At 43.8% G+C, this 15,930-nt stretch overlaps 1 protein-coding gene across 4 annotated transcripts in view; it reads right to left on the bottom strand.

The window, feature by feature from the left end:
* The window catches only part of CNKSR2 (connector enhancer of kinase suppressor of Ras 2), a 216,759-nt gene extending 210,742 nt beyond the window's left edge, over positions 1–6,017 (bottom strand). For 3 of the 4 annotated variants that reach the window (XM_065634123.1, XM_065634096.1, XM_065634113.1), the window contains exon 1: positions 5,794–5,939. In XM_065634123.1, the coding sequence (XP_065490195.1) occupies positions 5,794–5,857 (64 nt within the window). In that variant the 5' untranslated portion in view covers positions 5,858–5,939. Of the gene's footprint in view, positions 1–5,793 lie in introns of all 4 variants that reach the window. The other variant, XM_065634105.1, reaches the window with a different exon arrangement.
* Positions 6,018–15,930: the final 9,913 nt, after the last annotated feature.

Raw genomic sequence — 15,930 nt, 5'->3', positions numbered from 1 at the left:
CTTAGCAAGTGAGATCATCTCATCTAGGAAGGCTCCCTCCCGAAAAGATCATTAATTTAGAAATGAATTCTCATGCTATGCTTGAAATTTGGCTGCACGAATTATTTGCAGAGTGGCTGCTTATGTAACATTGCCTTTGCTATGGCAACACCAGGGCTGTTAGGCTTTGACACATCCCAGTTGCAATTGCAGTTTCATTTTCTGCTGATAAAAAATGGCAGGAGAGGTTTTCTAATCACAAACCAAGATGCTCTAAAACACATCACCGTGACTGATGTGGTGGCCGCTGATACTGCTAAAACTCCTAATGTCAGAAGGGCAAGCAAAAAGTGAGAGATCCACAGGAAAAATAAACAAGCTAAAGAGAGAGATCTTCCAGTGCTGCTGGCACAACAGGTTTAAAGCTTAAAAAACTTAAAACTAAGGTTTGGAATAGCACAGTTTGACCCTTGACCATCAGTCTTTGTACAAACTCTCCTCTCCAAACAGCCCCCCCAACTTGTCTTACTAAAATTCTAATTACTTTCTTACAAATGGAATAACTATTTATACATTAAAAAGTTCAGGAGTTCATCATAATTGTGGTCCAACTATATGATATTTTTCTACAGCTTTTCTTGCTAGGCATTACAGTAAAAGTCATAACTCCATTTAACAGCATCACTTCAAAGCTAATGGAGTAGTACATGTACCCTCTGATACTGCAAAATTTCAGTTTGCTTTTCTTGGGAGAAAAAAGAAGTTTTAACGCTGACAAATTGTAAAACACCTGATCTATTCCACATATGGCACTTAGCAATGACTATTCAAGTTGATGACTACTCTGCAGCTCATCAGTCATCTACGCAAGCTTCATAAGGAACTGAAGTTTCAGAATCCAAGTATTTTTCATACTCTTAAATATCCAGCTTTTGTTTCCATGAGACAACTCAGCCTTTTCTGTATTATTTCTAATAGCTGCATTTGTTAATGGCCCTACCAAAAGCAATACGAAGGGAATTAGCATAACCAAGTACCTTTAACTCAATAAGCCATAGAAAAAAAAAAAGGACAAAATTGAAAGCCCAAAATGAGGCACATACATATGTGCAAGCACATCTCCTCTCTACCATAAAATAGATGCTCACAGGCCTTTGTAGCACTGTAGTCCAGCCTACACTCCAGAAAAAGCTCTCTCCTGAACTCTGTCCGCAATAGTCTTCTTCAGAGAAAGCCAAGGCAAAAAATTAGGTAGGTCTGATAAAGACCCTGAACACAAGAGTCATCCTTACTGTTCTTAAGACCTAAATCCATTCGCTAGATCCGAGTACTGCAAGAGGGTTTGTGCCTTCACAATCTTCTCTGTTGCTACCTGATGGTTCGGGAACAGCAGCAAGACCTGTGTGTTGCCACAGAAGTTCTAGGGCTCTGCACATGCAGGAACATGAGTTAAAGGATCCCCATGGCAACATCTTTTTTTAAATCATTATGAAGCATTAGAGTCTTTCACTTCAGACCATTCCCATGAACTCTTGCATTTTCTTGACAGATAATACATAATTCTCGTCCCACCAAGTGGAACACAGTTGTCAGCAGCCCATGACGAATCTATGCAAACATACATGCTGCTGAAAATTGACATGAACTTCTGTATGTGAAGAGCAGACAGAAACTCAGTTCTTAAATCCACGTAATATTCAGTCATCCAAATAGGGGGGCTTTTGCACTCTGTTTTTGCTTTGCTAGCAAATTCGTGTTTCTCTTTCTCTTCCTGCAGTCCCTCTAAATATCTACATCCTTCTAAATGCTGGTAAAGTAGACTTTATAAAAGTCTTAGCACTGGAAGCCTTTAGAACACCTCCATGCCTCAGATGTCAGCTTCTTTGGTATGACTACCATTACAACAGTATAAGCTGTATGAGCTTAGTATAAGCTCTATGAGCTGTCGTTCAGCAAACAAAAAATAAATATTTAAGCTTTGTTAGATAATGTAATATCAATTTTTCCAGGTGGATTGCATTTTGAACAGATTCTGCCATTCAAGATTGGTACTGAATTAAAACTAGAATATTGTTAAAAGCAGCAAGTCCTTATCAAACTACAACCATTATAAATAACCTCAGACAAAATAAGTTAAATTACAAGACTCAGTTAAAAACATCCTGATGTTTGGAAAGTAATTGCGCATCTTTGAGTTTTCTCAGCACCTCAGAAATCTAAAACACATCTGACATGTTCTCTTCCCAAGTCAGTGAAACCCATGACATTTGACGGCCCTCGCCTATGCAACGTGTCATCGTCTTGCAACGCGGCAGTAGGATCCACACATGTCCTCCAAAGGGGAGGCAGAGGAGGTGATTGACATAGTTCCAGCTCACTTATCCATGCAGGGCCTTTAAAATTAGTCCTAAATATATGAAAAGCAAAATAATACACAGTTTGAATCAATTTAAATATTCATTTTATCCTCCACATACAATATGCCATCCTGTGAGAGAGATGAGCTAATCCATCTGCTCTTTTTCCAGCTCTGTGACAATTAATCTTCTGTCTGTGAGTTTATTTTAAACCATACCAAAACTCATGTGCTGACACAGGCTCCACTTGTTTTTTCATTTTCATTGGCAAAGTTTTAGCTGGTACTTCAGTCCACAACTTCTTATCGTACACATTTTCAAAGGTCAAAATGTAGGTAGTCTCCTACTGGCATAGCCAGCTCCAGGTACAACTCTATATCCCAACGGCATTATAGAGTCCATAGGATATTAAAGGATACATAGACCAACCACGTATACCAAGGAATTAAAAAATGAGAAGATATTGGAGAGACTGTATGTATTCCGTGAATACCCATGGTCTTGAGCCTGCTCCTATCCAGCCATCCATTCCAGAGCTTGGCACTTTTGTCTAACACTTTCAAGCAGGAATACTTTTTCTGTCTTCATTTCGCACATCTTTTAATATTAGGCCCGATGCTTTATCACTGCCCTGAACAAAATGCCACAGAGGTAACGGCTCTTTTGCCTAAATAAAGAATTCCAGACAGGGCCTTTTATTGCAAACGTTCAGGTCATACCAGCAAGACCACCACAAAAACACTGAGAGCAATAAAATCTAAAGTGTTTCATTTCCCCTTACTTTCAGATAACTGTAAACAATATTAAACAGTAGGATTTTCTTTTTTTCAGGGAAGATTTTGCTTTGAACATTGAAACGTATTTTGAAGAATGCTCTTTACAGAGCTGCACTGAGCAGGTATATTACATAGCAGGGCACTTACTTCAAGGAAGAGGTTAAAACTGAGTTCAACACTTATAAATCTGTAAAATAGTCTCGGTAAATCCGCAAAATATTCTCAAATCTTGAAGTTTAATGTAATTTATGCAAGCCAGACTTGACTGCTGCTAATGCAAAGACCACTAATGCACTCACCCCAAAGTTCTCACGTCAGAGACACATTCATGTTTTCCTCATTGAACTGTCTTGGGTACCTCTTAAAACACAAACAAGCTATTTTTAAGACTTTCAGAAAATTAATTTGTTGGAGACAATATGTTTAAAGCAGCAGCAGAACATTTTTTCACACTGATTTCAATAACAATGTTTGCAATGCTACAAATGATAAGTGAGAAAAACAAAGTTGCTGCGGCCAAGACCACTTGCCCTTATCCTTTCTCTAAACTCTGCAAGATGTGATCTATCAGACAGGACCATATCTGCCCATAGCTGCTGGTCATGCTCATTTCCAGGCTCAACTTCTGAAACTATAGTGGCTCTCGAGGTGGTTTTCTTCAAACAGGGCTAATAAAAGGCAGGTGCTTTATTTATTTGCACCTCACTCTAAATGAAGGCTAATCTGCAATTCAGAATTCAAAATGAAAGCTTGAAGCAACATATATGGGTTTGCTCAGTAAAAAATGAAAGTTCTCCAGAGAAACAACCGAGCAGTCCCACCAAAATAAGCAGGTTAAATGCTAAAAAGCAAGCTTCATAATCCAAAAAGTAGGCATGATGGCAATAAATGTTGTTGGGTTTTTTTTGTAAACTTGACAGAATTATTTTATAAACTGATATACAGTTCTGTGTGTTAGTCACAGGTTTCTAACCACAGACCTCTACCCAGCCTCACAATTTTAATCTTATCATTTAGCTTACTGTTTTTAAATAACTGATTTTATATTGATGCAGTACAAAAGCAAAGTATGCAATGTACTTCAATTGTCATTTAAGAAAAGTACTTAATGTATTACCTTTTTGAAGTGTTTTAAAAATGCACTATCTGCAAAATCATTATTTCTTCTGCATTCCCAAAATATGGGGGAGGCATCTCAGACATTGATCTCAAAAAACTCCTACACAATTTTTTTTTCAGAAGTAGAAATGTTGGAAGATAAATAGCTGTAATAAAACATTATGAGGTTGAAAAGGGTTTGCTTTTAATACTGATCATCTGTCACTACTTCAATTTTTGTTATTAATACTTACAATTTTTTAGCAGATGAAGGATCGCATTATTCTTTTTTATTATTATTATTCTATGGATTGAAAATGCTTCAGAAAAAGCAAAACAATCTATGTTACTGGATATAATTATAACTCGACAGCTATAAATGCCAGGATTGAATAACTGAAAACATATGCTATATGCCTGAAATTTTAAGGATGATGAAACTGTCACATTAGTAGCACGCAGCATGTTATAAAGAACTCCCACAATGTAACAGTTGTTCAAAAGTTGTACCCATCCGGTCATTCTATCTTTATTAAAAGATGTATAATACTAGATGGTGATTTATTCAAAACACAGCTGCAGCCTAAGTTAAAGGTAATTAAAAAAAAAGGCAAATAAACAAAAAAAACCCCACACCTTTTAAAATTACAGTATTGAGGTTGGTACACGCAGAATAACAGAAAAGCACTTCCACAAAGTCCAAATTTTATTCTTATTAGACTTTATTTTGGGGGAGGACAGGTGAGGGAGCGGGAGGGGCAAGGCAGCATCTACAAGCACACGTCAGCCCGGCGAACTAATGTAAATCAGGCTAATGTAAACCACCGATCTTTAAATGCCGCCCCTGCGGACGGGGATCGCCACCGCCCACGCGTGGGTGCCCTCGGGCCGGCCTGAGCGCCCTTCGCCCGGCGAGGCGGTTTCACGGCAGCGTGGGCGGAGGGGGCGAGAGAGGGGGTCGCGGCATCCCCAGCACTCCCGAAAGCGCGGACCGACCCACGGGCCCCGCCCCCCGCGGAGCCCCCCTCGACCCCCCAGCCCTCCCGCGGGGCGCGGTTGCAGCCATGTCCCCGGCACGGGAGAACGCCCCAGGTTGGGTTAAACTTTTATTTCGCGAGTCACTTCGCACCGCATCTGCCGGGAGCAGCCGACCACGCTCCTCGCATCCCCTCGCTGCTGGGGGAGGGGGCGAAGCCCCATCGCCACACCGCGGCCGCCGCCCGGCAGCATCCCGGTCTACCCCGGGCACAGCATTCCTCCCGCCCCCCTCCTCCACGCTGCTTTATGGGCCGCCGAGGGTCGCCAGCCGCCCCCACTCTGCACCTGGGGGCGGAGCGGGGAGCGCAGCCCCTCGCCCCGGGGTAGCCCGGGACCCCCAGCGCCCGCGCTGCTCCCTCGCGCCGGCGACGTGGCCCCGACGGCCTCCCCCCTCCTTTCTCAACCCCCAGCAGAAACGTGGGGGGAGCCGGCGGTGCTGGGAGGCGGGACCCCGGCGCGGGGGAAGCCGCGCAGCTCTCCGCACCTGTGGGGATGAGGGGGGTGATGGGAGAGGGGCACCGCGCAGCCCCGGCGCCGCTCCTCACCTTTCATCCAGTCGACGACTTGGCTCGGCGACCACTTACTGACGGGCTCCATGATGAGGGCCATGGGGAGCTCGGGGGTGCGGAGCTCAGGCGGCCGCCGCTCTGCGGGAGAGGGGTGAGGCTGTGCCGTGTGGCGGGACCGCGCTTCCCGTAGCCCGAGCGGCGGCGGGAGGAGAGAGCCTCTAAATCCTTGCTTCCCTGCGCTCCGCTCGCTCGCTCGCCGCCTCTGTGCCTCCCAGGGGATTTCAGTTCATGTTGCCGGCTCGGCGAGGAGGGGGAGGAGGAGGAGGAAGGGGGAGGAGGCGGTGGCACGCTCCGACGCCTCCCGCCCCCGGGGACCCACGGGCAGCAGCAGCGGTGGCGGCTCCCGCTCCGCCGAGGGGTCGGTTCCCGAGCGGTGGCGGAGCGGGCGGCTGGCTCGGCTGTGCCCGGCTCTGTCTGCCAAGTCCCGCGGCTCTTCGCGGCCGCGGCTCCCGCGCCGGTGTCTTTTTCTCCTGGCGGAAATGACGAGGCGGCTCCCGCCACCCGAAAATATCTCCAAGTGAAATGGGAAGCGACACCCGACGGCCGCCCGGGGCGGGGGAGCGGGGCGGGGGGCCGCGATGACTCGCAAGGTGCCGCCGCCGGGGGCGGGGGGCCGGGCCTGGGGCGGTGGCAGCGCCGAGCACCTGCTCCCGCCGAGCCGGGGACAACGGGGGGTGCCTGCGGGGGAGCGCAGCCAGCGGCACCGAACTGGCGTTTGCGGTTTGGTTTTGGATTTTTTTTTCCTTGAAAAAAGCATCGCTGTGTGGGCGGGAAAGGTTTGTGGGTTTTTCGTTGTTTGGTTTTTGCTGTTTTGAGTTTTGGTTTTGATTTTTTTTTTTTTTTTTTTTTTTGAGAAAAGCTCGACTGTTAAATGGCTGTGACGGACGGTGTCGTCGAACGCCGGGGGGGAGCCGTGCTGGCGGGCAGCGCAGATGAGCTGGCGGCCGTTGGCTGGGTCTGCTGTGGGCCCGGAGAGTAGAGGGAGAGGAGCTGTACCTCGGTATTCTGCCTACGTCACCCCGAGGGTGCAGTAATGGGGCAAACTGAAGTGAGGTTCACCAACAGAATCGGGGTAGGAAATTAGCTGGGGAGAGGGCACTGCAGAGAGGCTCCTCTGCCCATGCTGTCCTGAGTTGCATCACCAAGGTGTGGCTGCAGGTGCAAAAATCCACCGTCCCCGCAGCCGACGATCATTGCTGGAGCTGTTCATCTTCTCCTCGTTGTGTCCCCTTCCGGCCGCATCGTCCTGAAGGCTTTCCCAAGGGGTCAATTCCCACAGACCCTGTGCCACTGTGTCTGTTTGTAGGAGTCTCTCCCAACGCAAAGCAGTTCTTCCTAGGATAGCCATGGGTGCTTTTCGGGCACCCTTCCTAGGATCCTCTGCTCTGAGGAGGTGGTGCCCCCCCTGGAGCTCCCAAAGGAGGGTAAATACTGCTTAAGGGTGTTTCCCTGCTAGTGTGTTGGCCAGTGCACAGCTTTGCCTGCATTTGCATTCGCCTTTCTTCTCCTGAAGCGACGGCCATCGAGATGTTCCCTCTGATGGTGTTGGCTGCTGAACACCAGCTGGTGATGCTGACATTTAATATCTGTATGTGAGAAAAAAAAGGATTCCCTCAGCCCCAAAGTGGCAGCAGCAAAGGCATCCCTTTGCATGGCATGGACAGCAACAGAAGCTCTCTCATTTTGGTACATGGGATTGAAGCACTAGTGATGAGGGACAGTAAGACACTCCCAGGGTGGATAACACCGCTCCCTGGAGTCCCAGGAAGAGTCTTCCTGGTAACACTGCTTAGACTTGACCCTCACTTTAAAGATTGTACTTATCTGTGAGGAGGAACTTCTTTTTACTGAAAACTGGGGCTTTGACACTGTAACTTTCCTTGAATTTGGCTCTAGACATGTCTCCTGTGTCACATTCCTGCCAGCACACTGATGAGACAGACTGCTTCTGAAGAGGGTGCGTTACCTAAAGCCACTGAAACAATAAACCTCGCTTGCAAATTAAGGCTGACTATTTTCCTTATGAAAGGTTTGAAAGGTATGCAGGATCCCTACATACTGGGTTATTGTTGTTGAAAGACCGTGTCATAATTTTAATTAGAAACCAGTAGTTTTAAAGATTTAGAAGTAAATACCCAAGATCAGGCTGAAACCTGGCGTATAATTTATAACACCATTGTGTAATACTCATTGTGCTGAAAAATTCTTCTTGGGTGAGGAAAGGGGAAGTAAGTTCTCGGTGCATATGTATGAAGTCCTATAGTTCATAATTACAGAATGCACCAGGATGCCTATAGCTTGCCAGGGTAATTTGTAGCTAGAGCCATTTTTTTCAGTAAAGCATCTGTGACCGGTGCTGTCCCAGTGGTCAATATGTATTAGTTTTAAAGCCCCTTTGTAGTGGTTCTAGCAAATTATGGAACAGTAAAAGGGGGAGCTTAATGCCCCACTCCAGTAAACAGATGATGTGTTGAATATGTGATCTAATTACCTTTATTGATCTTCTCACAGAGCATAGCCACCTCATAAATACTGGGGTAAATCCCACTATTTTACTCAGGCAAATGTTCTTGTTTCAGTCTCCCTGAAGAGTGTTGGCTTGGCTATCGTGGGGAGGATTTGGCTCATTATGAGTGATGATAAAATTATCCAGCCATGGTATTTAACTTGATGACCTATTACAGCAATGGATTCTATAGTCAGGACATGTGCTACATAAAAGTATTCTTTTTAATTTGCTCTAAATTTATTGCTGCCTCATTTTATTGTTGTTCTCTCTTTCTAGGGTAAGAAGTCAGAAGGAGAGCTGAATGACTTTTCACGCTAACCTTCTTTAACTAGAGTGCCTCAGCCGAAATACCTTAACCAGTCTTTCTGTGTTTTCATCTCTTAGTTTAGTGGCCCTCATCTTGCCGTCACACCTGCATGAGTCAGGCCTTTTATGTGAAGCATATGAGACAGGCTTCTGCACAGATGCTGAACTGCAGGATTATGTCCTAACTCATCTTTATAATTACCTCTGGTCCATATAAGTGCATTAAAAAATACTGTGTTTATAAAAATATATTTCTTAAATATACATGTCCTTGTTAGGTAAGCCTCAATTTATTAGGTAGTAAATGTAAGAGCAAGTACACAGTAAAATTCAATATTGAAACAAAAATAAAAAGAACAGGAATGAGTTTACAGCTGAAGTACAAGCCTGAACCTAGCTCTGTAAACTATGTATCAGCTTAAATATCCATTCTCTGAACATCCATGGACATGGATGGAGAGCCTCAGAGAACAGGTTTGGGCACACACATCTCCTGGACCAGCAAGCTCACAGGAGAAGATGTGTCCTTTCTGTTACAGTACACTGTAAAAAACCAAAACTCCCTAGAGTTTTACTTCCACTCATAGCTGCTACAGCAATACCAATTATAAATAATACAAGTAAATAGTTCAAGTATGCCTAATTATGTGCTTTTTGTGCCTATTTAATTAATAGGACAACTCCTGAAGTGGAGCGCTGCTCAGCCTGAATAATGGTGGCAGAATTAGATCCAAGTTCTAACACTGATACATTAAGTGAGCATGTTTTATGTTTATGAAGCCAGACACTGCAGTGCATAGCAGTAATGGGTACAAGCATACCCGTGCATTCCCCAAAAACTTCATCAACTTTCTGCTACAGTCTAGAATACACAGAAAACACTTGGCAATGAAAAATTGAAATCTTTCCCTGAAGTTAGGAAAGGAATTTAGCTCTCAAAATATGTTGTTTCTGGTGCTGGATATTAAAGCAGATTCTTTGAGAGGTAGGAAGATGAAACAAATGGAGCTAAGCTAACAGTAACTAAAGCTGAGATCTAATAAACCCAGTTGAATTTAAAAAAAAGTAAAAAAGCTAATACTTTCTTCAAGTTAAGAAAGCATGTTTGTGCTTTAGTGAGAAATAAATTCCTGATTTTTACAAGGGAGGCTTTATTTGATAGAAATTGAATTCTTTCATTGGGATTAGCTCATGCTACAATTATCTGCTTTGAACGCTGTATCCATCTTACTAGAGAGTATTTTATTCCACAGCTTGGTACGACATGTAAAGCAAGTTGCTGCTCTCCTTGAATGAAGACACTGAGTTCATTCCTTGCCTGGTAGGGCCAGCCTTTTTGCCTTCAGTGGTGTCTGAGCCAATGCCTCATCAATGCAAAGATTGCTGTCCCTGCCAGGGCAGGCATCTTCCAAGAAGAGGTGGGAATGATGGGGAGTGGGAGGGAAATAATGAATATCCTTGGTGCCAGGGGCCCATGAGCAAGTAAACAAGGAGGAGGAGTGTCCGTGGCAGAGCAGAGGTGCAGTGAGGTTATAAGCCTGTGAGAAAGGTAGAGGCAGGGCAGATCAGGAGACTTTAAAGGAGCAAAGGGGCTTAGATGGAGTTGGAGACCCAAGCCAGCTCAGAGGGACACATCGTGCTGAGCAGTTGTCCCTGGCCCTGGAGCAGTGGGGAGGTATGAAGGCCCTGGGGTGGGAAGGAGATCCATCCCGGCTGGGAGGAGCAGGCAGCCCTCCTGCCTGCACCCTGCTGGGCTGTGTGACCCACCGCCCTGCGGGGCAGCGAGCTGCCGCTTGCTCCGTGTCCATGGGCAGCCTCTACCCGTGTGACAAGGAGGCCAAAGAGACAATGACACTCACTTAATTTGAGGCCTACAATGAGACCTTGCTGTTTCCTCATTTCTCACCACTCAGCTCCTTTAACCTGCCTGGCAGCACATCCGTTTTAAAATAGTGTTTCAAAGGCAAATATCTTGCCCTTAAAGTATAGGCCTCATATCCCTGATGGTTTAATTTGACATAAATAAGGGGGGGGGGGTGTGCAATTGATATTGTTTTTGTATAATCGGAAATACAAATAATAATCCCCCGAAGACGTTTAATAATTTAAATTATTCAGAACTCAATTAAGGCTATTAGGAGATTAGAAATTAGATTAGAGGTGGCTAAAGGGTAAAAATTCAAGGACTTCAAACACCTTTTGTAATACAAAGGCTCTTCAAAAATGAACAGGCTGAGAATTTCCCCAGGAAATTCCTATAAATTTAATTAGGTTTCTTCATTTAGAATAAAAAAGAAACCACTCCATACACAATTTGAGTCCCACTGCCTCTCTTGAACAGTGGACTCAAGTAATTGCCTGCTGAGACCTCCCTGTTCCCTAGGTTTGTGGAAATGTGCAAAGGCTTAATAGATTTTGAAGAACAGGAGGAGCCACACCAACCATCTGACGTGTCCTCCTACATTGACGTCTGCCAAAGAATTTTGCCCAGCCTTTCCCACAGGGAGGAGAATTATTTTTCCTCTGATCATATCTCTTCATTGCACCAAATTGTATCCGTTTTGCATTTCCTCACATATGGAGTCAAGTGGCCGGTTCATTTTGTCGCTGAAAAGAACAGGAATCCCTGGTAATGTGACAGGCTCTTGTTTTTCTGCATCCCACGGTTGCTCCCAGCCAAGGTTCTCGGTGCAGCTTCACGGCAATGTGATGTTGCCGGGGGGAAAGAGCGATGCTGCCATGGGGAAGGTGCGAGCCAGCAGCAGAGGGGTGGTGGATGTGTCCCTGCAGGTGCAGAGGGCTTTTTTGGGAGCATTAGCCACTCGGTTGGAGGTGTGTTGGGAGTTGTCATCTCAAAAGAATAGTTTTCTGTTCCATCATGAAAATAAATACACACAGGTGGTATTGTGTGGGCCTTCTTATTTTCTTTTTTTAGGCACTAGTTTGAGGAGGCTGTTTGTTTGTTCAGCTACTGTGCTAGGCTAAGGCTGCATTTATGCTACTGCAAAACAAATGCCCTGCTTGAAACAATGAGAAACCCGAGGGAAGTGTACTTCTGTGCTAAAATTATTAGATAAAGATTAGGAAACAGCTACTAATTATTGACATCAGGTTCCCAGTCATTATTAGCATCACAATTGTAAAATGGCTGCCAACAAGAGTCAGATCAGAAATCTCATTAGAAAGAAACGTCACAGTTTATTCCTGATTATAAACACTATTTTATTACCTTTGGAATGGTTGGCTGGCTTAGCTAAATGCAATGGGTGGCTCCCCTTGAGGTATGTATTTTTACTGATGAATTTGTATTAGCAAAAGAATAATAAATATCTGATAATTTTCTAAGCAATTCCTGAAAATAAAACAACATTCTAGAATTACTGAAGAATATAGTCATGTAAATTGCACACTGGAGTACAAAAGAAAAAGAATAATGATATGGTAATATAAAAAGGGCAAAACCATAATGAGAAGGGACATTTGTCAGTATACTCAGAAAAGCACAATCTGTCTCCCTGGTAATTTGGTGGAGTACAGAAAGTATTACATGCCATATTACAAGCATTACATTTTATTTCTGACTTCAGGAAGCATTGCCATATGTCTTCCAAGTCAGACATGGCCTCTTAAATGTAGCGTGTTCTTTGTTCGTGCTGTACGGGCTCTATCCTGCCTGGACAGTATTTAGTCTGAATAAATTAAAGAGAGTATAAATTTTCCAGTGCCATGAGACTTCATATCAGACAGCTTTTGTGGATGAAGTGGGCAGGAGCAATTTGGCTCCTAATGACCAGGGAAACTTGACAGGTTTGCTTTATTTCTCAGACATGACAACTTTCTCTAAAAGCTATTGTTATGGAAATAGTCACAAATTTCCCAGTCTTAAGAAGCGTTTACTACTTTCAAATATATTTCATGGGAAATGGAAAAAAGACACATTTTCAAATATTCCTGGAATAGAGCAGCATATCTGTGCTACAATTAAATATGCCCTGGCGTGCCCTGATATTACTGTGCTTAGAAGCTGAGATTTCATACATCTACATGAAGCTTCATGTTTACAGCTTGAGAAATTTGTGACCTAAGGTCTAATTCCTGTGAGCTGTCGCTTCTAGTCTTCATATTCTCCCTGGGGCTATCTTGGGATTGTGCATACACCTAAAGGTCTGTCCATATGGCATCGCACTGAAATCAAAGGGAATTTAGGGAGACCTGATGGTCAAATTAAAATGACGCTTGCAGATCCAGTGTTAACCAAAGTATGTGTCAGACTTAAATACATAAAGTGTTCGATACCACAGTAGTGCCATAATTTGGACTTTTCTATATCATTAATGTTCTTTTAGTACGGCTGTTTACAACTGGACCTGGTTAAAGCATAAAAACAAGTATAAAGCCAAGGAATATTGTTATATGAAAGGGAAGGATAAAGAATATTTTTGCAAGGAAAGGAACTTTTCTTGTGTCAAAGAATTGTAATAAGAAGTATCAGTATAAAAAGAAATGATGGATCAGGGCAAGAAGGATAAAAGGAATGTAGCAGAATGACAGGGAATATGTTACAGGAAGCAATAAAGAATCAGAAGAAAATATGACAAGAGATTGGGAAAAGCAATCAGCATAAGAGGAAATGAAAGCAAATGTACATATGGATCAATCTGTAGATACAGTTGGAATTAAGGGAGGGGAACGTTAAAAAAGAGTGAGAAACCAGTGAAGTAGGAAGATATGGAAGAGTATTGAAATTGGGTGGAAATAAAGGAGAAAATGTAAGTATACTATCATCAAAGCCAAGAGTTCCAAAACATGGACAGGTTTTACAAGAAAAGGATTTCAAGAAGGCAGATAGATTGGACAGGGTAGATTTGAAATACCCAAAGTGACTCAGCAGGAATTCAGCCATGGAGAAGGAGTCAAAATTACTTCATTAATCAGAGAAACAAGAAAGCTTCTCACAAAACATACCCAGAAAAAGTGCTAAACAAAAGGGGTTTTGTAGTTATTTGTATTGTTCCTTGGTGGACTAGGGCTAATGAATTCAACTGTGCTGAATTAAACATAGCTGGTTCATTTGGTAGCATTGGTCTCGGCTACTACAGAATGGCTCATGCCCGTAGCATTAAATAGCCTTTGCCTCCAAAAGCAAGTGGCTGCATGCAGCTTGTGTGTTTTGAATGGTTCCTGACCATGCTAACGCCCAAACTGTGCTTGGGACTTATTTGGGACATGTTAGCTGGCATAGCCCAAAGCCGTGCCAGGGTGGATTTGAGCAGTTTGATAGAACAAGCATTCTCATGCCTGAAAATATTCCATGACCTTGACAGATTTTCAACTGTGGACTTAATGATGGAGCCTATACTCATGCCACAGGCTCAGGCATTGCTTTACAGGTTCATGCTCTGTTGTACTCTGACTTGAGTGTCAAGGTCAGACTAGGGCAGGCAGCATCCATTCCCAGCAGCAGTGAAACCAGGGCTGGACAGGGGCCCAGACAGTTTACAGCTGGTCTCCCAATCCCTGTACTTTGGCCACCAGCAACCAAGGATGTGTTCTGGAGGTGTCATAAATCCCAAAGGAGAATCCCTAGGGTGCCCTGGAGATGACCTGAGAAGCAGTAGTCGACACCACACTACACATAAAACCATTTTCACTCTGTCAGCTTCTTCTAGCTTCACAGCTTCATGTTTCCACCTGACAGTTGACCATCCTGCTACCCAGACAGTCTACTGTAAATCATGCCATCTCCTGAAGCTTTTATCTGTAGTTGGCAAAGGCTGGAAAGTCAGGAAATAGGAGTCACAGATTGGAAACTTTTGCAAAACTCTCAAGCGCTGTCTGAATAATTGCTCAGCAAAAATGCAAGCCATGGACTCATTTCAGATTCTTCTAACTGCCCCAATTTTAAAAACTCTATTAATTCCAATGAGAGATGGGTATCACACCTATCTAATCTAATCTTCCAAGACATTTCCATTGTGCTCTTCTCTGTAGTATTCTGAGCATTTTAGAGTATTAAATGAGTCTACTACATAATCTAATTAATATTGATCTTTGGTTCTGTTCTTGCTCAACACAGTCAGGAACAGAAGGCACATAATTCAACTAGTTTAATTATTATTATTAATGTTGTTACAGTGGGAAAGCACCAATAGAGAGGAGTCCTGCATTTTAGCCAGAGGGCATCAATATCTGTGGCTCTTCCAGTCTCTCTAAGGAGGGAGTCCCAGAGAGAGCTTTCCTCTCATAATGTCGAACAACTCTGGAGAACTTTGCACTAGCATATCCAGATTTGTTCAAAGAGCTTTTCAGCTGCAGATATGTAGCACAGGTGCATATTAATGTTTGCACTGCTGCAGCATACATGGTTGCACACCCAAAATGGAACTGCATGAAATTTTAAGATCTGCCTTGCATCTGTGCACAGGTTTGTATCAGAGCTTGCAAAATGCATTACACTGATGTGAATTACTATTGTGCAAATGTGGTCATATGGATTTTTAGAAATAAGTCATCTTGCAAATAGTCTGAAATGAGTCTATTGGGACTGCCGAGGGTCAGGTCAGAATCTGGAGGCACCACAATGATTTATTTGTACACTTTCCCTTTCTTCACAGGTCAGCTGCTGTCTCTTCAACCATTTTACATTGAATTTTACATTTTCCTCTCCTGAGTTTATTTCTAAGTTGACTGGATTGCATCTGTCCACTCTGGAAGTCAACAATGCCCAGAACCAAGTCAGCATATGGCAGCCATGGACTTGGTCATCTACCATGCCCAGATGAAAAATATTTTTCTACCAGTCTTGACTACCGGAAAACCCAGTAGCAATGAAAAATCCTTGGTGATTCCACAGCTAAAACCCCTCACTGAGAACCTTATCCAAAGGTAACATTTTGGGACCATGTGCAGTCTACCTACAGAAGCTCCACAGCCATCTGACCAGATCTGATCATTTGACATGGGTGACACACTGTGCCAGACAGTGATGCTGGGAGGGACAAAAGCTTTTGTAGTCCTTGCTTGCCAAATCAAACCCACTTGTTTCCTATCCACTCACTATGTGTCTCCTTTGCACTGCAGGTACTTAGACTCAGTCTGTAGCTGTAGCACGCTAACAGTTATACTCAGGTGCCAAATGGAAGAGGAAAGCTGCCTGTGTAATTTCGCAGTCAAAGTCTGTAGAGAAGGAGGTGCAAGTGCTTCACCAGGGTGACTTGAATGGTCATCATGGCCTGAATAACCGTGATGTGTCTCTGTTTTGATGGAAGAGCTTTGGCAGCCAGCAGCAGCATTTGCTA

Source organism: Caloenas nicobarica, chromosome 1 (assembly GCF_036013445.1).
Source record: "Caloenas nicobarica isolate bCalNic1 chromosome 1, bCalNic1.hap1, whole genome shotgun sequence".
In the NCBI taxonomy this organism is placed as follows: Eukaryota; Metazoa; Chordata; class Aves; order Columbiformes; family Columbidae; genus Caloenas; species Caloenas nicobarica.
Note: the sequence above shows the minus strand (reverse complement) of the source record. Positions and strands in the feature narration are given on the sequence as shown.